The sequence below is a fragment of the Coptis chinensis genome, chromosome 6, assembly GCF_015680905.1.
Source record: "Coptis chinensis isolate HL-2020 chromosome 6, ASM1568090v1, whole genome shotgun sequence".
In the NCBI taxonomy this organism is placed as follows: Eukaryota; Viridiplantae; Streptophyta; class Magnoliopsida; order Ranunculales; family Ranunculaceae; genus Coptis; species Coptis chinensis.
Window position 1 is genome coordinate 81,792,907 of NC_141461.1, and position 26,009 is coordinate 81,818,915.

At 34.6% G+C, this 26,009-nt stretch overlaps 2 protein-coding genes across 2 annotated transcripts; one reads left to right on the forward strand and one right to left on the reverse strand.

The window, feature by feature from the left end:
• Nucleotides 1-941: 941 nt before the first annotated feature.
• On the reverse strand, nt 942-3,867 carry LOC147494800 (lactoylglutathione lyase GLX1-like). Its single transcript, XM_086568248.1, has 6 exons — nt 3,732-3,867; nt 3,467-3,614; nt 3,273-3,388; nt 2,022-2,086; nt 1,155-1,280; nt 942-1,025 (listed from the first exon to the last, which is right to left on the reverse strand). Exons 1-6 carry the CDS (start codon nt 3,865-3,867, stop codon nt 942-944), a joined length of 675 nt encoding a protein of 224 aa, XP_086424374.1.
• Nucleotides 3,868-4,246: 379 nt separating this feature from the next.
• Nucleotides 4,247-26,009, forward strand: LOC147494801 (DNA topoisomerase 4 subunit B (DUF810)). Its single transcript, XM_086568249.1, is given in 30 exon segments — nt 4,247-4,716; nt 5,718-5,899; nt 5,902-5,967; nt 6,051-6,115; nt 6,574-6,844; nt 6,950-6,964; nt 6,967-7,015; nt 7,111-7,174; nt 7,177-7,260; nt 8,079-8,246; nt 8,334-8,432; nt 9,036-9,245; nt 9,352-9,453; nt 10,184-10,411; nt 15,430-15,510; nt 15,924-16,019; nt 16,109-16,294; nt 16,386-16,544; nt 16,694-16,786; nt 18,739-18,810; nt 19,076-19,193; nt 20,969-21,141; nt 22,273-22,357; nt 22,760-22,894; nt 23,358-23,464; nt 23,577-23,654; nt 23,762-23,857; nt 24,790-24,885; nt 24,971-25,154; nt 25,650-26,009. Coding segments are annotated over 30 exon segments (3,990 nt in total). The 3' UTR covers nt 25,808-26,009.

A 26,009-nucleotide genomic window follows, 5' to 3' on the forward strand; every position in this document is an offset into this window, starting at 1 on the left:
AATGTAAGAAACTAAATTAGTAGGTGGGTATTCGGTTTTAGAGTTTGAGCATTTGAGTTTGGAAGATTGTCGACGACATATTGGTAATTGTGTATTTGTATATAGACTTAAAAAGTAAAAGTTGAAAAATGCGACAGTGCAAATCAGCTCCCTTGGACATAGTTTGCACTGAAATCAGCTCTATTGGACTCATATATATTCAAGGAAAAATTTGTCAAGCACCCAGAAGCTAATCATTTAAAATTGGTTTTTAAAACTAATCGGTCGAGGAGCGATATGCGATTAATCAGTTAATCGGTGATTAATTGGTTATATCGAAAATATATATTTGACACTTTCAAAATATATAATAATATAATCATATAAGATATTTCTACATAGTTATCCGAGATGCAACAAAAAATATCAAATTTTCATAATCATATCTAATCAACTCAATTTTAAAATACTATAGATATTCCAAACACAACAATTATGTTAAATATTTAAAGAAATAAGGAGAGAGAGAGAATATATAATATATATTAGAGAGATGATACAATAATTTTTATATTTAACATTCGTTAAGAGAAGAAAATAAGTAAACTCTTAGTTTTATGTGTTTATTAGGTTTCATTATTATTAACACGGTTTAAAAATCCAATTTGTTAATTTTACATATGTTTTTGGGTGGGGAACCAATATTTTCAATAAATATTTTTCTTGGTTTAGTGAGAAATCGGTCTAGTTTGACCATTTTAAAATATACTATCTCAACATTGCTAAGATAAAAGTCTAGTTTAGCTAGAAAATCATGTCTAAAATTTTTCTTATATTTCTTTTGCACATTACTCGATGCTACTTGACATTCGAAAATTGGACCAAACTACCAATGTTGATGTACTCGCGTACCGATGTTGCTTGATCATAACATAAAGAGGAAAAAAGATAAAATTAACACATTAGAAGTTAAAGGATGTTTTGGTAAATGATTTTACCTTTAGTTCGGGGAACACTTCTTTCCTCAGCAATTTCATCCCCAATGCCTGCACGAACAAATGAATAAATTATATAGAAAAAATGTGTACAAACAAACTTCAAAAATGTTATATCCAATATTCAACCTTTTTATAGAAATGAATCGCACGATCAATATTAATGACCCGAGTCATTACAGGAGAAATTATTTCACTATGATGCTCTTGTTCAATGAGCTCAGGATCCTTCACCAAAACTTTACCAAATCCACCATCTAAGACAATTCCATCTTTCTCTAAAATTCGTTGGACCTTCCCATTCACCTGTCAATTCATGAAATTAAAGAATTATATATTTTAATAACAGGATACTATTTAAAGAATTGTGAATTTATGTTAATTAGGAAACACTTACATCATTTGTGACAATAGTGAAATGTCCGAATTGATTTCCAACATTATAACCCGCCGCTTCAAAAACTGCAAATTGGTAAAATATATATTAGCACAATTAAATGTCGTTGGGGCATAGAAAGCAATATTTTCATGAAATTAAATGTCAATTCATGAAATTAAAGAATTATATATTTTAATATATAACAGGATACTATTTAAAGAATTATGAATTTATGTTAATTAGGAAACACAATTAAATGTCAGTTCATGAAATTAGAATTATATATTTTAATAACATGATACAATTTAAAGAATTATGAATTTATGTTAATTAGGAAACACTTACATCATTTGTGACAATAGTGAAATGTCCGAACTGATTTCCAACATCATAACCTGCCGCTCCAAAAACTGCAAATTGGTAAAATATATATTAGCACAATTAAATGTCATTGGGGCATAGAAAGCAATATTTTCATGAAATTAAATGTCAATTCATAAAATTAAAGAAACATATATTTTAATAACAGGATACTATTTAAAGAAGTATGAATTTATGTTAATTAGGAAACACAATTAAATGTCAATTCATGAAATTAGAATTATATATTTTAATAACATGATACAATTTAAAGAATTATGAATTTATGTTAATTAGGAAACACTTACATCATTTGTGACAATAGTGAAATGTCCGAACTGATTTCCAACATCATAACCTGCCGCTCCAAAAACTGCAAATTGGTAAAATATATATTAGCACAATTAAATGTCATTGGGGGCATATAAAGCAATATTTTCATGAAATTAAATGTCAATTTATGAAATTAAAGAATTATATATTTTAATAACAGGATACTATTTAAAGAATTATGAATTTATGTTAATTAGGAAACACAATTAAATGTCAATTCATGAAATTAGAATTATATATTTTAATAACATGATACAATTTAAAGAATTATGAATTTATGTTAATTAGGAAACACTTACATCATTTGTGACAATAGTGAAATGTCCGAACTGATTTCCAACATCATAACCTGCCGCTCCAAAAACTACAAATTGGTAAAATATATATTAGCACAATTAAATGTCATTGGGGCATAGAAAGCAATATTTTCATGAAATTAAATGTCAATTCATGAAATTAAAGAATTATATATTTTAATAACAGGATACTATTTAAAGAATTATGAATTTATGTTAATTAGGAAACACAATAAAATGTCAATTCATGAAATTAAAGAATTATATATTTTAATAATAATATATTATTTAAAGAATTATGAATTTATGTTAATTAGGAAACACTTACATCATTTGTGACAATAGTGAAATGTCCGAATTGATTTCCAACATCATAACCTGCCGCTCCAAAAACTGCAAATTGGTAAAATATATATTAGCATAATTAAATGTCATTGGGGTATAGAAAGCAATATTTTCATGAAAGAGTACACCATATGGATTTCGGGTCGATGCTAGTGTGATGGATTATGTGGTACTAGGAGAAAAGGGCTATTCATAATTCAAATTCTAATGTTATCAGTACTAGGTGCTTTGTAATCAGGATAAGTAGTGGTTGAAGAGTGTCACAACAAGCAATGAGTATTCAAAGGATACGTGTCACTAATCCTCCCTCTTGGAGACACGAATCGAATCATCATTTTGGATAGGTTTCAACAATCAAATTTGGATACCCTCCCTAACAAATATATAAATATATATATATATCATATATATATATATATATATATATATATATATATATATATATATATATATTTTCGAAAACAAGGAAAAAAAGGTGCATAAATTGGTTGACGATGTCACATAATTATTATTTCATTGGTCATTTGCTTCTCTATTTTATGGCTATACTCTTAATATAAAGTGAAATTTACCGGAGAAACTTACTCTGTGTAGGATGTAAGAAGAATTCATGGCTTAGTTGTATAGCCCCGCACAAGTATCTGTCTCCGGGAACAATCCATCCCTTCACAAATTTAAACCCAAGAAACTCGGTGTAAAATCTGTAATTAGATCTTCGATGATTAGAACTTTCATAATCATACTAGGCACAATAACATATTCTCAATATTGCAACTTACTCGAGAGTTTGTTGTAGGTTTGACACATAAAAAGTTGCATGCGAAACTTTAGGCTTCAGGGTCCTCACCCAACCATCAAGCACCCTATCTAGGCAAAATAGGTGGCCGGAATAGCCATCATTAAATTTACCGAATGCCTTTTCTGCAACTAGAAATCAAAACAAATGAAAACAAAAATAAAAATATGATAAATTTTAACAAGATTATTTAATAAGACTTACAGAGAAGTATTCATGGCCTTGTTTAACATGTTCATGATAAAAACAAGCTCGAGTCCTATACGACAATCTCCAAAATTCTAGCGGAGATAAACGCAATGGCACTGTGGTAAATGGTGGAATATTATTAGGTACTGTAAGCGGTAAATCCTTTCTTGGTTTCCCTCTCTTTTTCGGTGCCATATTGGAGGGTGGTTTTAGGAAACCAAAAAGTTTTAGGGTTTTAGGAAGAGTGAAGAGATATTGGTTTTTGAGTTTATGGGCTAAGAATGTAGCTAGTGCTGGATTAGACCTGGTCACATCCTCTTTTAACCTTAAGAGCATTAAGACTCTCTGGGGAACAAATTTGTCAGTTAGCAATCAGCTCTTTCTCTGAAAACTGTATATGTACATTCTCCCTACATGAGATGTGTTGATCAGACACAACCTGAAAGGGGACTATACTTGTCCTCTCTACTGGATTGAACCAGAAGATCACAATCACTTATTTTTCCAATGTGAATTGATAAAGTTGGTCTGGTTTGCCTCTGAGCTGGGAGTAAGAGTGAAGGCAAGGGCAGCCATGACAATCAGAGATTGGTTGGATGAGTTCCTAGAGTGGAGCAAGGCCAAAGATCCTGGTATTGCAGAAAAGGGGATGCTAGCAGCTATCCTCTTACAAGAGATATGGGAGATGAGGAACAGAGCAAAGTTTGAGGGCAAAACGCCAGACAAGGATAGCCTTTTAAGGAGGGCTTATGCTAAGAGGAATAGGTGTATCCAAGCTTATAGTGATGCTCAGGGAGTGACCTCTTCTAACTCATCACCCTCTGATTTATGCCATGATGTGAATTACATATCACTCTTCCCGTTGATTGAAGTAAACAACATTGTAATTAGGCTTGATGTTGCTTTCTGTAGGAAAACAATGGATGTTGCTGTTGGAGCCTTGGCATGGGATAGGGAAGGCAAGCTGGTGGGCGCAGCTACTCGAAGGTTTGAAGCTGGCGGTGTTGAGGAGGCAGAGATGGTGGCTCTGGAAGTTGCTGCCAAGTTAGCCAGGACCACAGGGGGAACATCTTTTCTTTTTTAAGGGGATTGGAAACAAGTTGTTCAGAGTTTACAGAACTCTCGAGATGTGATATCTCTAAACTGGAAACTGGAACCTGTTAGGAGCATGATTATGGGCTTATGCCAACCTTTCTCCTTTTGTAAATTTACCTAGATTAGCCATAGGTCCAATATCGAAGCTCATGACCTTGCAAAGTGGGCTTCCAAAACTCATGACGTGAGCCTTCTGCCTAGACATCTTTTGGAATGTAGCACTGTACCTTTGATGCTATAATGAATATAAGACATGTTTCTATCGGGGGGGGGAGTAGACTAGATGCTTTCGGGGATCATGCAGTATATTGTAGATATTTTTCAGGTTTCAAATACCGACATGATCATGTCAAATATATTTTATGTGATGCATTTTAGAGGACTGGGGTACAAGTGAAGAAGGAGGCTCCTGTGAATTTTCTCACTACTGATCCGAATGAGGGGAGATCGACACTTCGGCCTGCGGATGTATTGATCTACAGTTGGTCTGAGGGGAGGCATGCGTGTGTTGATGTAACTGGAGCCTCTTCATTGGTAGGGCTTGGGAATGGAGTCTTTGAGGTGAGAGAAACACCTAATAGAGCAGCAGCAGGAAAAATTGAGAAACACGAGAAGGGTTGTAGAGCTAACCAGCATTGTTTCATTCATTTTAGTTTTGACACTTTTTGTTTTTTGGCACAACATCCTGTTGAGCTCCTTAAGAGATTGCAAAAAGTTATAGACTGCAACGTAATGACAGTTAGTTCTAACGAGTTTGTTTTTAAGAGAATAGAATTTGCCATTCAGAAAGGACTGGCGCAGCTTGTGGCACGCTCGTCATAGTTATTTGTAAAACTCGTTGTCATTATTAATAGAATTTTCACTTAAAAAAAAAAAAAAAAGAAAAAGAACCCAATTAAACTGTGGGCTGGAATTTGGGCCAATTTGAACTAGAAGTCCATAACCCAAAGCCCACGAGTATTCATTTGGCCGCTTTCTCCGCCTTCGTTCACTATAAAAACTCTCTTCATTCCAAACTTTCCCAATTCAAAAAACCAAAATGGATGCGTGTTACTAGAGAAATACCGTAGTGATCGTAGAAAGCTACTTGAATTCATTATTTCTTCTGATTTAATCAAACAAATTAACTTCCCTCTTCTGAAACTGATGTTCATTTGGATTCTATCAGCGTTGATCACGTTCTCAATTCCATCAATTCAGGTGAAAGAAAAAACGTGTTACTTCATTTATGTTATTTTCCAGTTATATAATTACATTTTGTATTAAATATTGATTTTTATTAGGTGGAATATTGGATCTTTCTAAAGCTACAAATAAGTACTGTGAGGAATCTAGTTATCCTGTTATGGTGAGTGTGTTAAAGTTTTATTAGTGTTAATTGAACTACTTATTATGTTATGAAAAAAAGAAAAAAAAAACAACTGTTTACTGAGTCTTCATTATATTATGCAGATAATCCTTGTGTTTAGGGGGACGATTTTAATGATTTTGTTTTGAAGAGTTATTAGGAGTCTTCATTATATTATGGAAAATGCTAAGAATAAAGTAGCTCTGAAAGAGGTGAATGGAAAACAGTCGCGCAGTACGTTCTTGCTTCCATTGAACTCTCTTTTTCATAGCCTTTATCCTTACTCCATCATGATATATTTGTCTGTTCGAGTAATATTTCCCTACTAAACAAACTGGATATTGTAAACATAGAATAAAATACCATGTGATATTTTGCTGTGGCATCTTCTTTTGGTTTCGTTATTTGCCATGCTCTTTAAAATTGTAATTAACAATGTATTACACGTTTTTCTGCAGATTGAGTCTCCATCAAGAAGTTACTATTTTCTTTGTTCAAATCCAGAATTAAGTGGATCTCCCCCCCATCGTGTGCCTCCTAATGTTGATACTGAGGTGGCATCTGATCCCCATTTATACTCATTGAATCAACTGGATCCCCCAGTAACAGAAGAAATTTCATATTCTGGGGATAGTGATGCTTATAGATATGCAAATGAAGCAGATGATCGTTGTCCACCAGAAAGTGATGTAAATCTTCCCTCAATTGAGTTTCCTATTCTGAGGACAGGTAATGGTCGTTCTGCATTTATTCCTTGTTATTAAATCTGTTAAAAAAAAATAGATAGAAACTCCACACTTTGAATATGGTCTTAAATCTTTAGTATTTTTAAAGGACTGTCTGATGATGATTGCGGGAAACAGCTTATGACTTATTGCTTGCTTCCATGTTATTCTCTGGGTAATATCTCGCACTTCATTCCTTATTATTTAATTTTATTAACTTCCAATGTTTCGTACTCCCTATGAATTTCATAAACTCCTTGTTACTATTAGATTCCAGTTATGTTATTTTGAGGACAAAAGGAAGGAAAATAAATCTAGATTGCTGTCAAGGCTTCAGAGAGAAAGGAGAAAACTACTTTACAACCCCAGACAACTGAAAGCCATTATGAGTTGCTCAACGTTATACGCAGCCAAATGCAGGTAAGGAACTTAATCTCTTGTGATTGACAATTTAAACAATTCTTAAACATATTAGAACTTTGAAACATGCTAAATATTCTCATCTCTTATTTTAAGTTTAATCTGCACTAATATTTCAAGTATAAGAGGGAAAAAGAAAAAGAAAAGATGAGATTAGTCTCTGAAAGGAACTTACAGCCATGCCAGAACTAAGGTGTAGTTAACCACCAAGGATAGTAAAAAGCCAACCTTGCATTCTCATTCAAATGACTTGGGTCAAAGAAATATTTAGGACCTGATTTGGTTAGTCAAGTAAACCAGTGACCTTTTTATTTGTTCTCTTTATGTTTAATTTGTATCATTTTATTTTTATTATTTATTTTTATTTCGGACGTAGTTCTTGACTCTATTGCTTTAGAGGTATGTGATACCCCAATGGGTTGATGGTATTCTCGAAAGGCCGCTAGCCCAGAAGTTGCATGACACGAATTTAGTATATAATGGTTAGGTTTTTTCCAAGACCTGGGGTTCTAAGTGGTGATTGTCTCTCTTAACACCAAGGTCTTTTGAGGAATACCCTGCACCTTCATACGGGGAAGTCAACTGGTGACAGTTTCGGCAGTCGGAGTGGGTCATTTATGGAGTGCCAATTATATTTGAGTTAAAAAAAAAAGAAAAAAACATTTTGTAGCACTGTTGCCCGACTCCCCCCTCCCCCCTCCTAGTTGTTGTTTATATGATTTCGTGTTTGTTTTTTTATTTATCTTGATCAGTTTATTAGTTTATGGTCTCTAGTTTCCAATTCCGATTTCCAACTAATGTTTTTTTTATTTAAGTAGATCTCAGAGGCAATGGATATTTGCATTAGACAGAGGTTAATGCAGTTCGCATCAACCGCCACTTGTAGACAAATTGATTTCCCCAGTATCTTGTTGGAGTTATTAAATGGCATTAGGAAAATTGATTTTCCTAGTGAAAAGTTATATATTCAGTGGAAAAAGAGACAGGTGATGGTAAAGCTTTACATTTGCCTTGCTTTTTAGGATGCTTAAGTCCTCTTACATGGTTTTATTGCCTGAAACTACATTTTACAGGCTAATGTTCTCGAGGAGCTTTTATGTTATTCTTCTAACAAGATTACAGATGAACACATGAAAATCAGAGGCTTCATTGCAATGATCAGAAGTGACGAGGTACATTTTTAACTTGATAACTTGATATTGCTTAGATTTAATTTTTAATTAGAGCATTCCCAATGCGAGGGTAACATAGTTACCTCCACATAGGAAAGACATAGGTGCCACTAGGACATTGCTACCTAGTTAGTATAGAGAATAAAGTTGACTTTTGAAATCATTCCAATGCATGGGGTCACCTGCAAAATCTGACGGATTCTCGTATCCCGTCCCGGTTACCAAAAACGCCGTCCAAGTATCCAACCAATCAGCATCAAGTAAAACAATGAAAAAAAGTAGGAATAAAAAAGACAGAATCTTAAGTCCAGTCCTGGTCATTAAGTGGCACAAAAAGGTAACAATGAAGGTGGCAGTAGCTACATTTGAAGTTACTAAAGTCAAAGCTACCTAGTAAGTTATCTATTCATTGGGAAGTGTTTTTTGTCCAACTAGGTAGCTTAAGCATGTAACCTAAGTAAAGCTACCCTGCACTGGGAACGCTCTTGGAGTTGCTATATGCATTGAAATCTTAGACACCGACTTAGTTTTTACTCTCATCCTCAAATAGGGGCTTCTTCTTTAAACCCGTTAATTGACTTGCTTGGTTTGTTTTACCTATAGGAATGGAACACAAGAATATCCACTTCGAGGCATGGTGATGTTCTGCCAGCTATTAAAAAGTTTTCACTGAGGTTGTCATCTATGCCTGGGAAATTTGGTATTCCAGGTGAAACATATTATTGGACAAGTGCATATCACTTGAACATTAGTCTTTATGAGAAACTGATCTCATGCGTTTTCGATATTCTCGATGAAGGCCAAGTTGTAAAGGTGATTTTTGCTTCCTATATATATACGTACCGAAGCCTTACTCTTATATATACTTCTATGCCTACATGTTGTCTTACTTGGTATTCTTCTCTTGGGTCTTGTTTAGGAAGCAGATGAAATTCTCAAGGTTATTAAGCTTACTTGGATAACTTTAGGTATCAATCAGAAGATGCACGAGGCACTATATGGGTGGGTGCTTTTTCAAAAGGTATATTGTTATTAGGGAATAGCTTTTCTAGGCATATATCTTCTGTGTATAGCTTCTCTTCTGAATAATTTTATCACTTTCACAATTATGAGTTTTCTGGAAAAGGTAAATAGATGTTTAGAATAGTGTAAAAGTACATCAGTTATGGTTTCAAAGAGGGAGCTCCAAAGGATTACTCTCAGTGTCAAAGAGGTTTCGTTTGATTGAGCCAGGGGAAAATCCATCTTTTAGACAGCTGAATAAACAAGATTTTCCTGTGTAGTTGTGATGCCATTCTGTTGGATCTTTCATGTATTGAATCCTTGCTGGTCTTGGAGTGTGCTGTCCATAATTCCTTGATATTATATTTGATTGAAAAAGAAAGCTTCACTTACAAGTGATGAGTGTCAGTGAGAGCACGAAGTTGGTTGTTTTATGATGGGTCAAGATCTTTGCTGATTTTAATTGGAGGTTCTTAGGTTAATTACTTTTTAGGACATAGTTACCAAGTGCCAGCATGCGTGTAAAATTACAAAAAACGAATTATTTGTGTGTGTGTGTGTGGGGGGGAATTGTTAACTTTTATAGATAACACAGAAAAAGGATTAGCCATTTTGAGTATATCTTGGCATTCGATTACAGATGATATATAATAAATTTTAACTATAAAAAACAAAACAGTATATATTGGCAATTTGGCATTTTGGCATTCTAATATTCCAGTTTTCTTATTTAGGGTTCTTCTGTGTAGTTTGTTGAAACTGGTGATACCAAGCTATTAGACGAAGCAATTCTCTTAATTCAAAAAGTTCAATCGAGAGATGATGATGAAAAGCTAGCAGCATATATGGATTGTTTTGTCTGTTCAGTTGGAATCATTGGTGGAAAAGTAAGTTCCAATCTAATAGATGCTATATTTATAATGATTAGCACCTGGTGTGACAAGAAGCTAAAGGATTACCATCGACATTTCAGTCAGGTTAGTTATTTTTCAGCAGGTATTTTTGTTATTTTGTTTTTACTCTTTCCGTTCTATTGATATCATTATTTAGATGTCTCCATGCTCTTTATATCATGGCTTACAGTTACACTGATCTAGGTATTTATTCTTGTTCCTGGCAAAGTTCTTTCAGTTTATTCTTTCCTTTCTTTGTTGCTTTTCAATTTCTTTTGTTATTTATTGTCATTTTTTTCCAATCATTATGGTCAACATTCATTTCTATATCTTACAACACCTTACCTAACGCATGGGATGATAAGGTGAAAATCTTGCTCCATCTTTTTCTTGGGTAGCTATGCTACAAATTATTGTTAAGGAAAAGGAAGATAGATATATCTCGAACTGTTGTGTCCTTTGGAAAGGACAAAAAGGGTTCTCTTGCTGGAATTTACTGTAACGTCTTTTTCGTCCATTTTTACTGCTCTGATTGGGTTGAGACTTGGACCATTAGAACGCTCTTTCCGAGCCGGTCATTTTGACATATAATAGGTCCAATTATGAGGTCTGAGTCCAAAAATACGATTTGTTGAAGTTCTGTTGACTTTTCAGTTCTTTTTCTGCTCGAGTTGACTTTGACTTTCCAGCTTTGACTAGGCTTTAAAATAGTTTTTTCTCCTTGAAACTCGAGCTTTAACCATAGAACTTCTCTAGCAAGCAATTTGACTTCTTTCCCTTGCAAAAGTGATGTATTTATTCACATATTTGACTCTAAGACCTGAAATACACAAAAGCACATAAACAATACTAAACTCTTATTATTATAAATATAATTGGCTTAAATGAGATATTATTAAGGGGTTAAAACTACAATTTTAGGCGCTTATCACCTCCCTATGTAGGTTCATGTTAAACATGCTTTTGAATCATATTGTGTCCCCGAGTTTACCGATGGATAAACATTCTCTTCATTTCCCAATACTTGTGAGATTTTGCACTTCGATTTTGTTTTCAACTTATTGTGGATGGTCCGTAATTCTTAGGACACATACTTGGCATAATCATTAGCTAGCAGTCTAGCGCGCACCTGTGCCAGATCAATACTAGTATGTGTGGAGGCCAAGAGCTGCATTGTCTCTGGCAAGGCTTTCCCCTTGGCGATTTCGTTTCTGGCGACCTTAGACAAGTTCTGACTGGATACGCTGGACGAGAGTCTTGTGTCACAGGTTGTTAGCCAAGGGAAGCATGCTAGCTAGCTCACTAACCGCCTCTAGCATCGGCAAGCCAACTGCCAAGTGCCAACAGAAATGACCTTTCTCTGCCATGTCTCCACCAGAGAAGCACTTGTCAACAACTACTATATAAACATCCTTTGGGTGGAACCCTAATCCATCCTTTTCGCTTTCTCATCAACACTGCTCTTTCAAGCTTTGTCTTTGGTCTACTCTCCTCTTTTCATGGTGATTTGAGCTTGAGCATCCCACATTAGCACCTCTTTTAAGACCTTATCCGCACTTATCTCTAACAAGTTTGCAGTCTTCCGAAATTCTCATACGTAGTTGTTTTATTCCATCTCATCTTTGAGGAAGATCCCACATTCTACTCTTGTGGTAGAGTACAACAATTGCCTCTTACTATAACGTTCTTTACGTAGAGGAAGCGTAATTCCAAGTGGTTTTATTTTTTTTCTCTTTGTTTTTTCTTTTCCCATTTATTAGCTTCTTTTCCTCTTTAGTTTTGTTGGACATTGAAATCACTAATTAATAGTGCATTAAGGTTCAGGAATCACATGTTATTTCACAAGAACAATCACTATTTAATAATGAAGTGTTAAATGACTTACCTTGATCCATAGTGACGGATACAATAATAGATAACCAATTTACACTTGATGATCTTCTTAAAAGTATTGTTTCTATTCCATAATTTTATTCACTTTAACGTGTTAATTATTGAGTGTGTAGAATAATGAGATTCCACACTTATATAAAGATAGGATAGAGGACGGTGGTTCTCCCAGTTAATTTCTAGAGACAACACATTCTCATAAATGAGGTGACAAGTAAAGAAACTTCTTCTCTATCTAACCAATAACAAGGGGGCATGTGCATAATATTGGATAACTATTTAAAAATAACCAATGTAATATAAAACCAAATCTCATCTAGTTTTAATCCCATAGACCACCATTATGTAGGAAACGATTGAGTGGTCCACATGAAAAGAAAATTATAAATTTCAGAACATTAAGTGGTTACCTCATTGATTACACAGAGAAATCCAAAGCGCATGTGTTTTATATGCCTAATTATATTACGATAATAATGGAACCGTTAATGTCAGATTCTTTGTGGGAGTGATTTACCACGTCATGTGTCAATTAAAGACACAAGGACACAATTACAAAATGTGGTAAATGAAACGGATAGCGTTCAATCCCCCTGTTAATTTCAAGAAAAGTTGTTGTTACTGTTGTTGATCATATCAGTGATATTGGACAACAAATAAGTGATTAACCACTTCGTAATGAGATTGTCATCAGTAATTCAGTAGTAGAAGAACCCCAAGGAGTTGCATTATGTAGATCTCAATGAGATAAGAGATCTGTGATTCTAAATGATTATGTGGTATATCTGCAAAAATCTGATTATGACATTTGGATCGATAATGACTTGGTTTCATACAAACAAGCCATAACAAGTGTTGATTATTCTAAATGGATTGATCCCATGAAAGAAGAGATGAAATCAATGGAACATAATGAAGTTTGGGAACTTGTCGAATTGCTAAGGATTCAAGAAAACCGGTAGTGAGTGGGTCTTTAAAACCAAGCGCGATAGTAAAGACAATATGGATAAGCGTAAAGCTAGACTTGTTGTCAAAGGTTTCACTTAGAAAGAAGGCGTTGATTACACAGAGACTTTTCACTATCCAAGGACTCATTTAGAATCATCATGGCTTTGGTGACACATTTCAATTGAGAGTTACACCAAATGAATGTATAAACTATTTTTCTAAATGGAATTTGTTTGAAGAAATTTACATGGACCAACCAAAAGGGTTTGCATCAAAGGAAAAGGAAAATCTGGTTCGAAAGCTTAAGAGATGAATATATGGACTTAAGCATAAATAAGCATCTAGGCAATGATATATTAAGTTCCATAGTACCATTACCTATTTTGGGTTTAGAAAAACAATGTTGATAAGTGTATATACATTAAGGTGGTCAGTGGGAGTAAGTTTATATATGTAATTTTGATATCTTGTTTGCCGGTAGTGATCTTGGTTTACTACATGAAACCAAAAAGTTTCTTACCAAGAACTTTGAGATGAAAGGTATGGGTGGGGTAGCTATGTGATTGGAATCGAAATATTTCGAGACCGTTCACAAGGATTGTTAGGGCTGTCTCAAAAAGCATATATTAACAAAGTTATGGAGAGACTTTGTATGAAAAATTGTTAAGCTTGGGAATCTTTGATTAAGAAGAGGGATAGGTTTTAACCTTATGCAATGTTGCTTACGAAATTGGTTACTCGGATTTGGATTTTTCTATATCATATATTGTATTGTGTTTTTGTTAAGTTTTGCTTACGCTCCAATTAATTTTTTGGACATTGCACAAGGCTAAACCTATCCCTCTTCTGATTTGAAGAATTTTCAGTGGAACAATTTTCTATACGGAATCTCTCAAAGACTTTGTTATGTAATGACCGTTATCTTTTTGTTCTTTGAATTGAATTTTTAATATTAAGTCCAAAATGCCTCCAATAATAATGTATAATAACTTAGTGTGAATTAATGGTAATAATTTTAGTGAATCAATCCCACGTTTGGTAGTTGTATATGGGTCTAATTTAAAAAATTAGCGCATTAGTTGGTAGAGGGTCTTAGGCCTTTTTGAGACCCATTAGAAGCCCAAATGGTGACATATGAGGGTTTTAAAAATTAGAGTTTATGTAATTTCGAATTTTAGATCTATTTTAATTACATTTCATTATTTGCAACCCTAAAACTAAACAAAATAAAGGAGGAGGATGAAAGAAAAAGAGAGTGGCGTGACCCATATACGATTCAGTTCTACATCTTAATGCGGCTCTTTGAAGTGTAGGACAAGTAATGGGCCCATCTCTTCGGAAGTAAAGATGTAAGGAAAGGAAAACAAGAAATATAATTTTTGTGGTAAAAAAAACGGCTAGTAAACATACTTTAATTGTTTTATTTTTGTTTTGGTTATTGAGAATATATATATAGGTTGAATGAGAAACAAATTGTTGTCTTTTGAACATGAGTTTATATTATACACACCATGATTACTTTGTTTCCTTGTTAGAAATAGTTAAACTTAATTGAGTTTGAATTTTCCTAAAACTTATTTAGATTTACTTTTCCCGCTATTGTATTAGTTGAAATTCTGTGATTCTAAGTTAGTCAAAGAGATATTTTTGAGGCAATCAGAATGCATATCTTATTTGTACTATTTGAACAATTATTCAATTTTATATTGTTTTTGAAAGTTTCTGTTTTGCATGAATTTTACAGTCTTTGTTAAAGTCTTTGTTAAACGTTTATATACCGAAACTTTAACGATATATATACACACATATACGAGCAGGTTCCGTTTACTATACTTTTTATACCATAGTTTATACCACACCCCTCTACAAGATGAGTTAAATGCTAATACTTTGTGGATATGATCTACTAACCATTGATAACATCTCCACAAAAATTCGTCTCATTTAGAAATCTCTAACCTAGTTAAAAATCGTTCTCAAATTTAATTTTTTTTTTAAACGGCTTAGATTTTACGATTTGACAATCATCTTTTGACATAGTTAAACATTATCAAATGAGTTGAAATTTAGTAGAGGTGATTTTCATAGTTAGTTGAACATATCTACAAAAAATTAGGTTATAATTCACGTTGTACGTAAAGTTGTGGGGCATGGTATAAAAAGTGTGGTAAACGGAACTTGTGAGGAGTCCCTCACAAGCACAAATGAACAACATTGAGCTCCAGTTCATACCCTGATTAGTTCATGTTTTCATTTTATTTCAGAAGGCTATGAACTTTGGACGGGTTCTAAAATTGTTTTTAGTAGTTGGACATCTTGCTTCTGATGGAAGTGGTGACAACAAGGTTAGTCAGATAGCTATTCACGGGTGCATTCTGCTACAACTGTTGAACTATTTTCGTGGTTAGTAAATCTTGTTTGGAGATGATCTGCTCCCTCTCACCTTTCTCTTTTCTTGAAATATTTTTGACGACTGGTTCAGAAGGAATTCTTTTAGCATTTAGTATAATTTTTTTGTCCTCCCTGTATTATCAAATTTACATGGACCTCTTTTAAGCTGCTTGTTGTCAAAACACATATCTAGTTTCTGTTGATTTAGTTCTCATTTTGTGTGCCAGATGCAACATATCCCCTTGCAATCTTCCAGTTACCGTGTTATTAGTTTCTATTAATATGACCAATTTTTCAAACTATTTGGTTAGATCACTTTCCTCTCTCTACCTTTGATTGTATGATGAGCCACAGCGTTAAATTGCAGTTAATTAAACCCAATGCAAGGACCGAGCTTGCCTTTGAACACCTCAAAAGTCGCATTGAGAACTCCATTCAAGCTGCATGTAGGCGTCTGACTCCTGTATGTTCTGGATTTCTACTCTGATATGATTTACTAAGCTCCTAAGTTGTCAAGTTTAATAACTTCAATGTTTCTCTGTATAATATTAGGTTATGGATACGAAAAACAGTGAACCAAAATCAAAAGGAAAACACCCTATGAAGAAGCTTGCTGATGAACTGAAACAGATTGCTGAGAGAGAATTTACTGTCTTCATCCCTGTGTTATGCCGTTGGTGTCCTGAAGCTGGAATGATATCCTCTATGCAATTGCACAAATTTTATGGGAAAGAACTGGTGCAGCTAACTTGATTGATGAACAGTTTTTTATCTCTTGTCTTGGCATGTCGTATGCTGAATTTATTCTGTTTAGTTTGTGAATTTGTAGAAGCCATTTCTTGATGGAGTGACATGCCTCTCGGATGATGTCAGATCGGTTCTCCCTGCAGCTGATGTGTTGGACAGAAGACTGAGTCACCTATTTTACTCTGCACATGCCGAAGATAAGTTGCATTCACCTATCAGCAAAGATTTGGATCATTATCAGGTTTGGTCAATCTTATGATGGGACTCAGTTGTGTTCGACGTATTTTTTTTAATTTACATCGGTGTTTTTGCAATGATTTTTATTGATTTTTTCTACCTCTGGGTCTTTTTTAGTTGTCCTGTATGCCAAATCTATTTTCTTCTGCGCAGATTGGTGAAGTTTGTAAGCCGATTATCCTTGATTGGGTGAATGGACAGCACATGCCTATCTTGGAATGGACCGAACGTGCTTTCAATCTTGAGGTTGTTTTCTTGCATTTGAGTTTCTTGACCATGAAAATTTATTGATGGCTCATTCCTTTGGTGTAATATTTAAGGTCTCATGACTTAATCTTTAGTCTTTTCATTGGAAACATAAGTTGTCTCTGTTCTTTGCATATCAAAAGACTCTAAGTATATATGCCCAGGCGTCATCATAGCCTTGGTTTTATTATTTTTTATTGTCATTAGCTAAATGAAAATCTCAATCAAAGAAACGAGAGCTATGGAAAAATATCAAAATTTGAGATATATAACATACAATGTGTCTTTGTCATGTCCAAAGTGACACGTGGATATGTATCCGACATAAGTTGTCTCTGTTCTTTGCATATCAAAAGATTCAAAGTACATATGCCCAGGCGTCATAGCCTTTTATATTTTGGTTTTATTATTTTTTATTGTTATTAGCTAAATGAAAAGCTCAATCAAAGAAACGAGAGCTATGGAAAAATATCAAAATTTGAGGTTTATAATATACAATATGTGTCTTTGTCATGTCCGAAGGGACACGTGGATACGTATTCGACATGGATTATTTTTAAGATATGGAGTTTCCATGTAGCATAGGTTATTAGCTAAGTCACATTGACACGGATACGTGTGTTTGTATTATACATGGATACGAAGTGTTTGACACGGCAAAATGTCAAAAACTGAGGTATATGACACACAATGTGTCCGTTTGTGTCCAACACGGACAAGTGGAAACGTATCCGACGTGGATTATTTTTAAAATAAGGCTGGTCCATGTAACATAGGTTATTAGTAGGCCACAATATCATCTTTAATCCTTTACTTGTCAATTGTCATAGAATCCTTCACTTTCTTTATTATTGGTGTTTGGCCCTATACCATGCGGCTGTCCATTTCACTTTGGATCCATATTATTGGGCCCTCTGATAAAGGCTTAGTGGGAGAAAAGTTTCCGTTCTATATAAGTACTCTGATTCTGTACCGGTACTGTTTAGAAACTATAGATATTGGCAGTAGAGATGTAGAAGGATTCTAGCTGATCTTCATCATGCTTCTATAGGAGATTAGGAGTCATCTGCTCCTTTGGAAAGTTCGTAGTGGGCTCCATATACAATGATGTACTTTTCAGAAGTGCCTTTTGCAACTCGCTTAGCAACAAGCATTTCAGCTTTCCATCGAATCATCATATTTACAAATTTTCTGTAATGAATCCACTTGCAGCCCATTCTTTCCATTGGTAACATCATTGAAGGATTCTAGCTGATCTCCATCATGCTTCTATAGGAGATTAGGAGTCATCTACTCCTTTGAAAGTTCGTAGTGGCCTCCATATACAATGATGTACTTTTCAGAATTGCCTTTTGCAACTCGCTGTGCAACAAGCGTTTCAGCTTTCCATCGGATCATCATATTTACAAATTTTCTGTAATGAACCCACTTGCAGCCCATTCTTTCCATTGGTAATAATAGTGTAAACGTTTTGTAACACTGGACTCTCATAATTGTCTCTTTAAAACATATCTACACATCAACAATTTCCACCTGAATCCGTGTAACACAAACACACAGAATCAAACTTGGAAGGGAGTCGAACTTTTTCATATCCCGATCAACACCTTCCAATCATTGTAAAGAGTTTGAACAGATTCTTTAAATATCTTTTGAAGAGAAGCTCCTTTTAGTACCTGGTATCATTTAGCAACAAACAATATACCCCCATGTAAAACACATTATTTATGTGTGGACCAACTATTGGGTATCCACCCTTGGTGATTGGGCAGCTTAATCGAAGTTAAAACTCATTCACAACACAGTTTTTTCTTCTTGTCATTTATCTTTTTCTGTGAGCACCATTTTTGTGTCAACTTGTAGATCTTTGTACCATTATTTTGTGCTCAGTTTTGTTTTATGGAAGTGAAACATGACATTTGTTGGTAATGATGATACTTCTGGTTGTGCAGGATTGGGAACCTTTGTCCTTTCAACAAAGACAAGCAGCTTCAATAATTGAAGTGTTTCGGATCCTAGAGGAGGCAAACTTCTTACCGAGCTAATATTTGGTTTTGACTACATTTTTTTTTGTGTGAAATATTGGAAAATTTAAGTGATTGCAAAGTCCATAATTGCTGAAATATCTAGGAAGGGTTATCATTCAACGCTACTTGTTATGTGTGTTGTGTGATGGAGTAACATTAAAGACATATACAACTATATCTCTTCACAGACTTTGAAATCCTTCTCGAACTTTTGTTCTTAGTTCTCATCCTTGGTCCTAAGGTCCAACTTTATTGTCTGCAGACTGTGGATCAATTCTTTAGCCTGAAGCTGCCAATGGATGTTATACATTTGCAGTCTCTACTTTCAGTTATTTTCCAGAGCTTGGAAGCATATTTGATGAAAATGGCTACACAGTTAGGTATAATATACACCTCGTTGAAGTTAATATATGTTTCTACTCACCGTTTCATCCTCTTTACTCTGATTAGAGTTGGTGCGTGTTTGAACTTTGAATCTTTTCTCATATCTGTATTGATGACCACCCACCAACACGTGTTTGAAGTTGACCAACCACCTTATTGATCTTTGAATACTGTAGTCAATATGAGATTTCAAGTACAAGATTCTAGATAATGTGGTGACATGTGACTATTTTTTTATTGCTTTGTTTTTTGCATTGCTGAGGAGGACCTTAATACACAATATATACAAATGAGGTTTTTTAAGCTTTAAACAATGGTATTTAGCCAAGATACCATTCTATATTTGTGCCACTAATTATTGTAGTAATTAACCTTTGGACCATCGAACTGGAAAAGAATTGGCAATGTGAAGAGTCCCCAGGAACTTATATATTAATCGGCTATGTGTTAAACACCTGATGTCGGACTATTAATCTCCACGCTCCCTCATGTCTTGTGTGGCTTCAGCCTAACACATGGACTTTAGTTTTAGCCGGTGACCTGAAGCACACATGGGCTCTTTAGGTGATATTCTTAGGCTGCTATTGTACTATCAATTGAGAATGAGTGGAGCAGCCCCAGGAACCTATATGCTAATTGGCTATGCTTTAAACTCCGATGTGGGAATTATTAATGTCAACATATTTAAAGTAATGAATCTTAAGCACATATAAGTGTGAATGGAACGTATAATGAGGATGAATTAGCAGATCTCTGGTGCTTAGGACTAACCCTGGTGCGGGATTGAAAATGGATAATGCAGTTGTGGCTTGGACTTTTGAGGAGTTGGGAGGAATTAAATTTCATAGTGCCTGAGATAATGTTTGCATATCTTATTGCTAGAGAGTTGTGTTTGAGCCTTCGAGGTGCGCTTACATAATTTGTTAACGCCAAAAGCCTCAACATGCTCATGGTCTACACACCAGTCTGACAATTGCTTGGTACTTTGATGACAAATGTAGCGTAGAACGACTTTTTATTACAGAAAGGGGAACTATGTAGCTGATAATATTGCTAAGAAATCTTGCCATTTCCTTAACTTTATAAGCTAGTCTCGTTTTTCAGAACTTTGTCCTGGAAAAGGTATGGCTTGCACAACATTTTCCTGTATACTGTTCGTAAGTACGTTGAAGTAGTTTGGTTGCTGCAAAATAAAAAATGCATTGATTGATCATAAGTTATTGCATGCACATCATTTTCCTGTATATGTTGAAGTTGTTCCGTTTCTGCAAAAAAAAAATTCATTGATTGATCCCATGGAAGATCGATATTCTTTTCTTAAGCTGGGTGGATGTCCATGGAGGCATTCTTAGCACAACAACAACTTGACCAAGAGGTAGTCATGATGATTCGTCTTCCTGTAGCTGTGGGACTTTGTTTTCACTTGGTTAATTTTGCCATTAGTTTATTGCAAAAATTAAGTTCCGACAAGAATTTGTGTTAAGATGATGATGTGAGCAAGTTGCATAGCTGTGACAAGTGGTTCGATGAGAAGTTGGAGTAATTTCATAAATATAGGTTTCAATATATTCCAGTGTTCAGTAGGGATGTATATTTAGGGGAAATGATATTTTCACTTTTTTCTTTGGTTGTGTCTTAAGATCGAAAGGAGGAAAGAGAAATAAATCTGAAGTTTGTTTAGAAAAATAATTATCCTCCCTCTGTATATGTCTTACTTTATTGTAGTGTTTTTCGGCAAATTATGAGGATTTCTTTGGTTTCTTAATTGCAGTTGAAAAGAGTCAATTGTTTCCTGATGCTCCTGCTTTAACACGACATAAGGAGACGCTAATTCCCTCAATAAGGAAGAAGCAAGTCACTTGTACAACTATTGAGGAAAATATACTCGACAAATTGAAAAGGCTAACTGTGTCCAAGCTTTGTGTTAGAATGAACACCCTTCAAGTACGCTTATACATTCCTTGAAAAGTTCAATCAAGTAGATCTACAATGGACTCTGAGAAAATATTCTGTATACTAAAAGAATGCCCTGTCTACTTCTTTATGTACTATCGTTTATCTTAGGCTCCAATTTATTGACCGGAGAAACTGGTCTGTTAATACTTTTAAGATTTTCAAGTGAGATAGATAAAAAGCATTTATTATGGACCTATGTTGGATATACCCCTCCATAGGCTAGTTGATAGCACCAGGCATGCATTGGACACTGGTACTCAATAGACTGCGACTCTTTGATATTTTGGGTTGCTCATTCCAAGATATTGATTCCAATGGAGTTTGTTCCAGTTTCTTGGAAAATCGTTGGGCCATATGTTTTCTATGAAAATCAATGGAATCCATTTTCACATCGGTTCCAGTTCATGTTTGAGTATCTCTCACTTTATGATGTTGTGGTCATTTTCTTTTACTTGGACCCATGTTTAGCAATGTTGCAAGTCATTTAAATTTTTTATGCATTCACTCGAGGAGTCAGTTAAGCTCTCTCTTTTCCCCTCAAGTTCCCTTTTTTCCTCCATTAGTCACATTAACCCATTATATGATCCATTTTTATTGGTGTCAAAATATGAATACTTGATTTGGTCTAAATATTTTATATTGAAGGGGAATTCATGACTCCTATTTTGTGGATAGTTTTCTGGATTCATTATTTTATGCCCATGTTCAACATGCATCTAACATGGACACGGAGTTGAAAATCAGAGGTTAGTATTTCCATTAAGGATCCTTATTATGCCTAAAAGATCCCTCACATTCAGACAGTGTTTAGTTATGCAGCTTCTCTTGTAACCAAAGCTCGTTAAATGTTTTGACCTTATATAGCATTTCCGTATGTGAATTAAGTTTGCGAATTCTTAAAAATTGCTGTACATTCATCCAGCAGTAACACTAGAGTTAGATATTTTACCATGAATCACTGTAGCTCTTTGATTTTCTATCTTTTTGGTAAAATTGTGTTAGTTTGTAAGTGAACTTAGGAAAAAAATAATTCTCTTTGTAGATCAATTGTTGAAGTCCATTTTTTCAATGTGTGCGTATGTGTTTCTCAATTATTTATTTATCTGTTTTTCCATACAGTATATCCAAAACAAACTTGACACCTTGGAAGATGGTATAAGGGAATCTTGGGCTAATGTTAGACCATGTGGTAGCAAAGGATGGAGTAAGTTTTATTTATTTTTTAGGGTTAACTAGTATTACCCCCCTACTAGATGAGCCAATTAGGAGTGCCCCCAACTAGATGGGGAAATTAGGGTCTCTCCCCTGAGTACACACAAAAAAAAACACGGTCAACCATTTCCCCATCTAGTTGGGGGAAATCCTAATTGGCTCATCTAGTAGGGGGGTAATACTAGTTAACCCTATTTTTTATTATTGTTATTTTTCTTTCTTATTGATAACAAGACACTTTTGATATTCACTTCAGAAGATTCCTTTTCCGAATTAGCTGCCCAATATGTATAATAATGAATATGAATATTTGTAAGAAAAAATCCACACCCAAGCTTATATGTAGTGTAATTCTAAATCCGCAATAATTGATGGAGCTGCTAATCCTTTGCAGTGAAAGAGCACTTTTCAGGACCGTTGGAGGCTGGGTTGTCAAAATGTAGTGGATTAGTTGATGGGCTCTTGATTACCTTTAACAAAATCAGGAACGATGTGGCTGATGCAATCAACAAGATTTGCGAGATAATTGGTAAGACACTTATTGACAACTGTGAATAACAATTAGTTTGCAGTTTTGCACCTGTTCGTGTGTTTGGATGCATAATGGAGGTTAGGCAGGAATCTAAGTTCATGCGAAGATATTTTTCTAGCATAATTTGTTGTAGTTTCTACTTAGAAAGTAGACGAGGTAAAAATTAGAAAATGGCAGGAATCTAAGTTCATGCAAAGATGTTTTTCTAGAATAATTTGTTGTAGTTTCTACGTAGAAAGTAGACAAGGTAAAAATTAGAAACTTCTATTTGGATGCAAGAACTCTGTTTTTCTGCTTATTTCTAAATCAGTAACTGAAGATAGACTCTAAAGGAACATTTAGATGATAGTGCCAGAGTGTTATAAGAGGCATTATGCTTACTGAAAGTTGGATGTTATCAGATTCTACTCTACGGTTTGTTGCTAAGAGCTAATTTATGTGTAATGATTTCTCTTTATAGGAGCAAGGCTTGTGTTCTGGGATCTACGAGACTCTTTCTTGTTTACTCTGTATCGTGGCAAAGTCGAAAGTGCTCGCCTGGAAAGTAGCCTTACACATTTTGATTCTGTAAGATTAGTAAAAAGTATTTCCAATAGATATCACATTTTGCTAGACAAATGGTTTATTTATCTGTCAAGTTGTTATTAGTTCTATTTAATCATCAAGTGAAATTATGCAGGTACTGGACCTCGTATGTACTATGATAACCGACACTCTTAGAGATCCAGTTGTTTTAAACATTTGTCACGAATCAATGGTACAATCCTTGTCCAATTACACGATACAGGGCTATGCATATTGGCGGTTAGTTTCTTTCACCTCTCTTTTTTCTTTTTATTTATATTGGTTTTTCTCGTGATGCAGAACGGTTTTATTTGGGTATTATTGGAGGGAGGTCCATCTCGTGCATTTGAAGACACAGATATCCAGTTGTTGCAAGAAGATCTTCAAATATTAAAGGTATGCAGATATCTTTAAGAGCATTCCCGAGATATAAAGCCATAGTCTATGAAGCACGGATACTTGTCCAGAGGCAAAGTGTCTGTGTCCGACATGTAGCTGATACCAATACTCTCCGATGCACCTCCAACACGTGTCTGAGATTCCATTTGGAGTATCCGGTTTATTTTATATATTTTGCAATTTCACATGCACTTGGGGAATGGGGACACACCCATGACATGCACAGGGCAGTATTTGTGTTTTTTATTTAATTATTTCAGTCATAAAAAAATCAAAACAGATCAGGACCCAACATAGTGGTTTTATTCATTAATTATTTATAACATAACAGTAGGCAGAATTTGACCCAATATAAGGATTGGACATGCTTATTGCTTAGTCTGTTAGAATTGGACATGCTTTGAATTAGATGATTTATTTGAATTTGGTGGAGAATGGTAATTTTCAAATGTATAAATGTATTTAAATTTTTTCTTAACGTGTCCTTAATGTATCAATATCCTACTTTTTTGAGAAATGCCATATCCACTTGTTCGTGTCATGTCGTATCCGTATCGTGTGTCAGTGTATGTGCTTCATAGGCTGCCATAATTTAAGTTGGGAATATAAACCCCAGCTTATAATGTGATAAACCCTAGCTTATAATGTGACACAGATAAAACGCTACATCTTTATTTTTCTGTCAAAATACGTACTTGAATCATGGGAATCTATTCTGTCAATGCAAATGAATGTAGAATAAGAAAATGATGAGAACATGATAAATAGAGAAGAAATTTGGACAAAATTAGAAATGTTGGGAGTATATATATTTTTCCCATGAATGGCTTACACCATATTTTTCCGTTATAGAGGAGATTACTGATTACATTGTGAAAATGTCCTCTGTAATTGTTGGTTGATTCTGCATATCTAACTTTTACTTGTAGGATTTCTTTGTTGCGGATGGAGATGGTCTTCCTCCTGCAGTGGTCGAGCATGAAGCAAGATTAGCTCAAAATATCATAAAATTGTACTCGCTTCAGGTTAATGATTATGGCTCATATTTAGTACTACTTGTATAAGAAATTTTTAGGTGATGTTGTTGATCATAAACTTTATAATTTGCAGTCAGAAACTTTGATTGAAATGCTGATGATGGCTAGTGAACAAGGTTCTACAACATCTGATTGTAGCAATCCTGATGGGTGGTCTGTCGAAGATGCTCACACCGTACTCCGAGTGTTATGCCATAAGAAAGATAATGATGCCTCAAAGTTTTTGAAGAAGCAATATCAGCTCCCAAAATCTTCTGGTGAGCATGTTTCCTTCAGCCGACGAGCCAATTGTTATTATGTTTTCATTATATAAAGCTCTACATCAGTAACAGATTATTCATAGGTCTCTTATGTCTATGCATCGCAAGAAAATATGATTCATCTTTTTAGGGTGGAAGTTGTGTGACAACCTCATCGAAGCTCAAGCAATATACTCTTCAAGCCTGCTGTGAACCATATTCAGATCACTAAACGCTCATCGTGCAATCATTGATATAAAACATTAACTCTATATATTCAGTTATATACCAATGCTAGCGGGATAAAAGAAAGCTTGAATGCCAGTATTTCATTTTCTCGATCCCTAGTTTCATTACTGGAAGTTCTAATGACTTCCCTAACAAGTGGAAGTATTTATAGAAAGAGAGCAAACATATCCCTAACTTTACTCTTTAACAAATATAAATTTGTCCTTTGTCACTGTTGATTCTTGCCGATATATGTACTGCTTATCTATGCTCATCCTGATGCAGAGTACGAAGACGTTACAACTGTAAGTCCACCTCTTATATCAGATTTGCTAAAAAGAAGCAAATCATCCCAATGGGCGAAGAAAAGCCAAAGAAGTTTTAGATCGTTAACAAAGAAATTTCAAGAGGCCACTTCAGAAATCAGGCATGGAGCATTATAATCAATCTTCAGATGACAAAGGTTTTGGAAATGTCTACAAAATAGAAATTCCATTATTGTCTTATTTCAAAGATGCTCAATTCGCACACAATTAACACAGAATGCTGGAAACTAAGTCTCTAAAAAGTCCAAGACTTGTATTAGTGACTCGTGACTTTGACACTTTGTGAGCGTTTTTAATCAGATACTAGCATGTTACTATA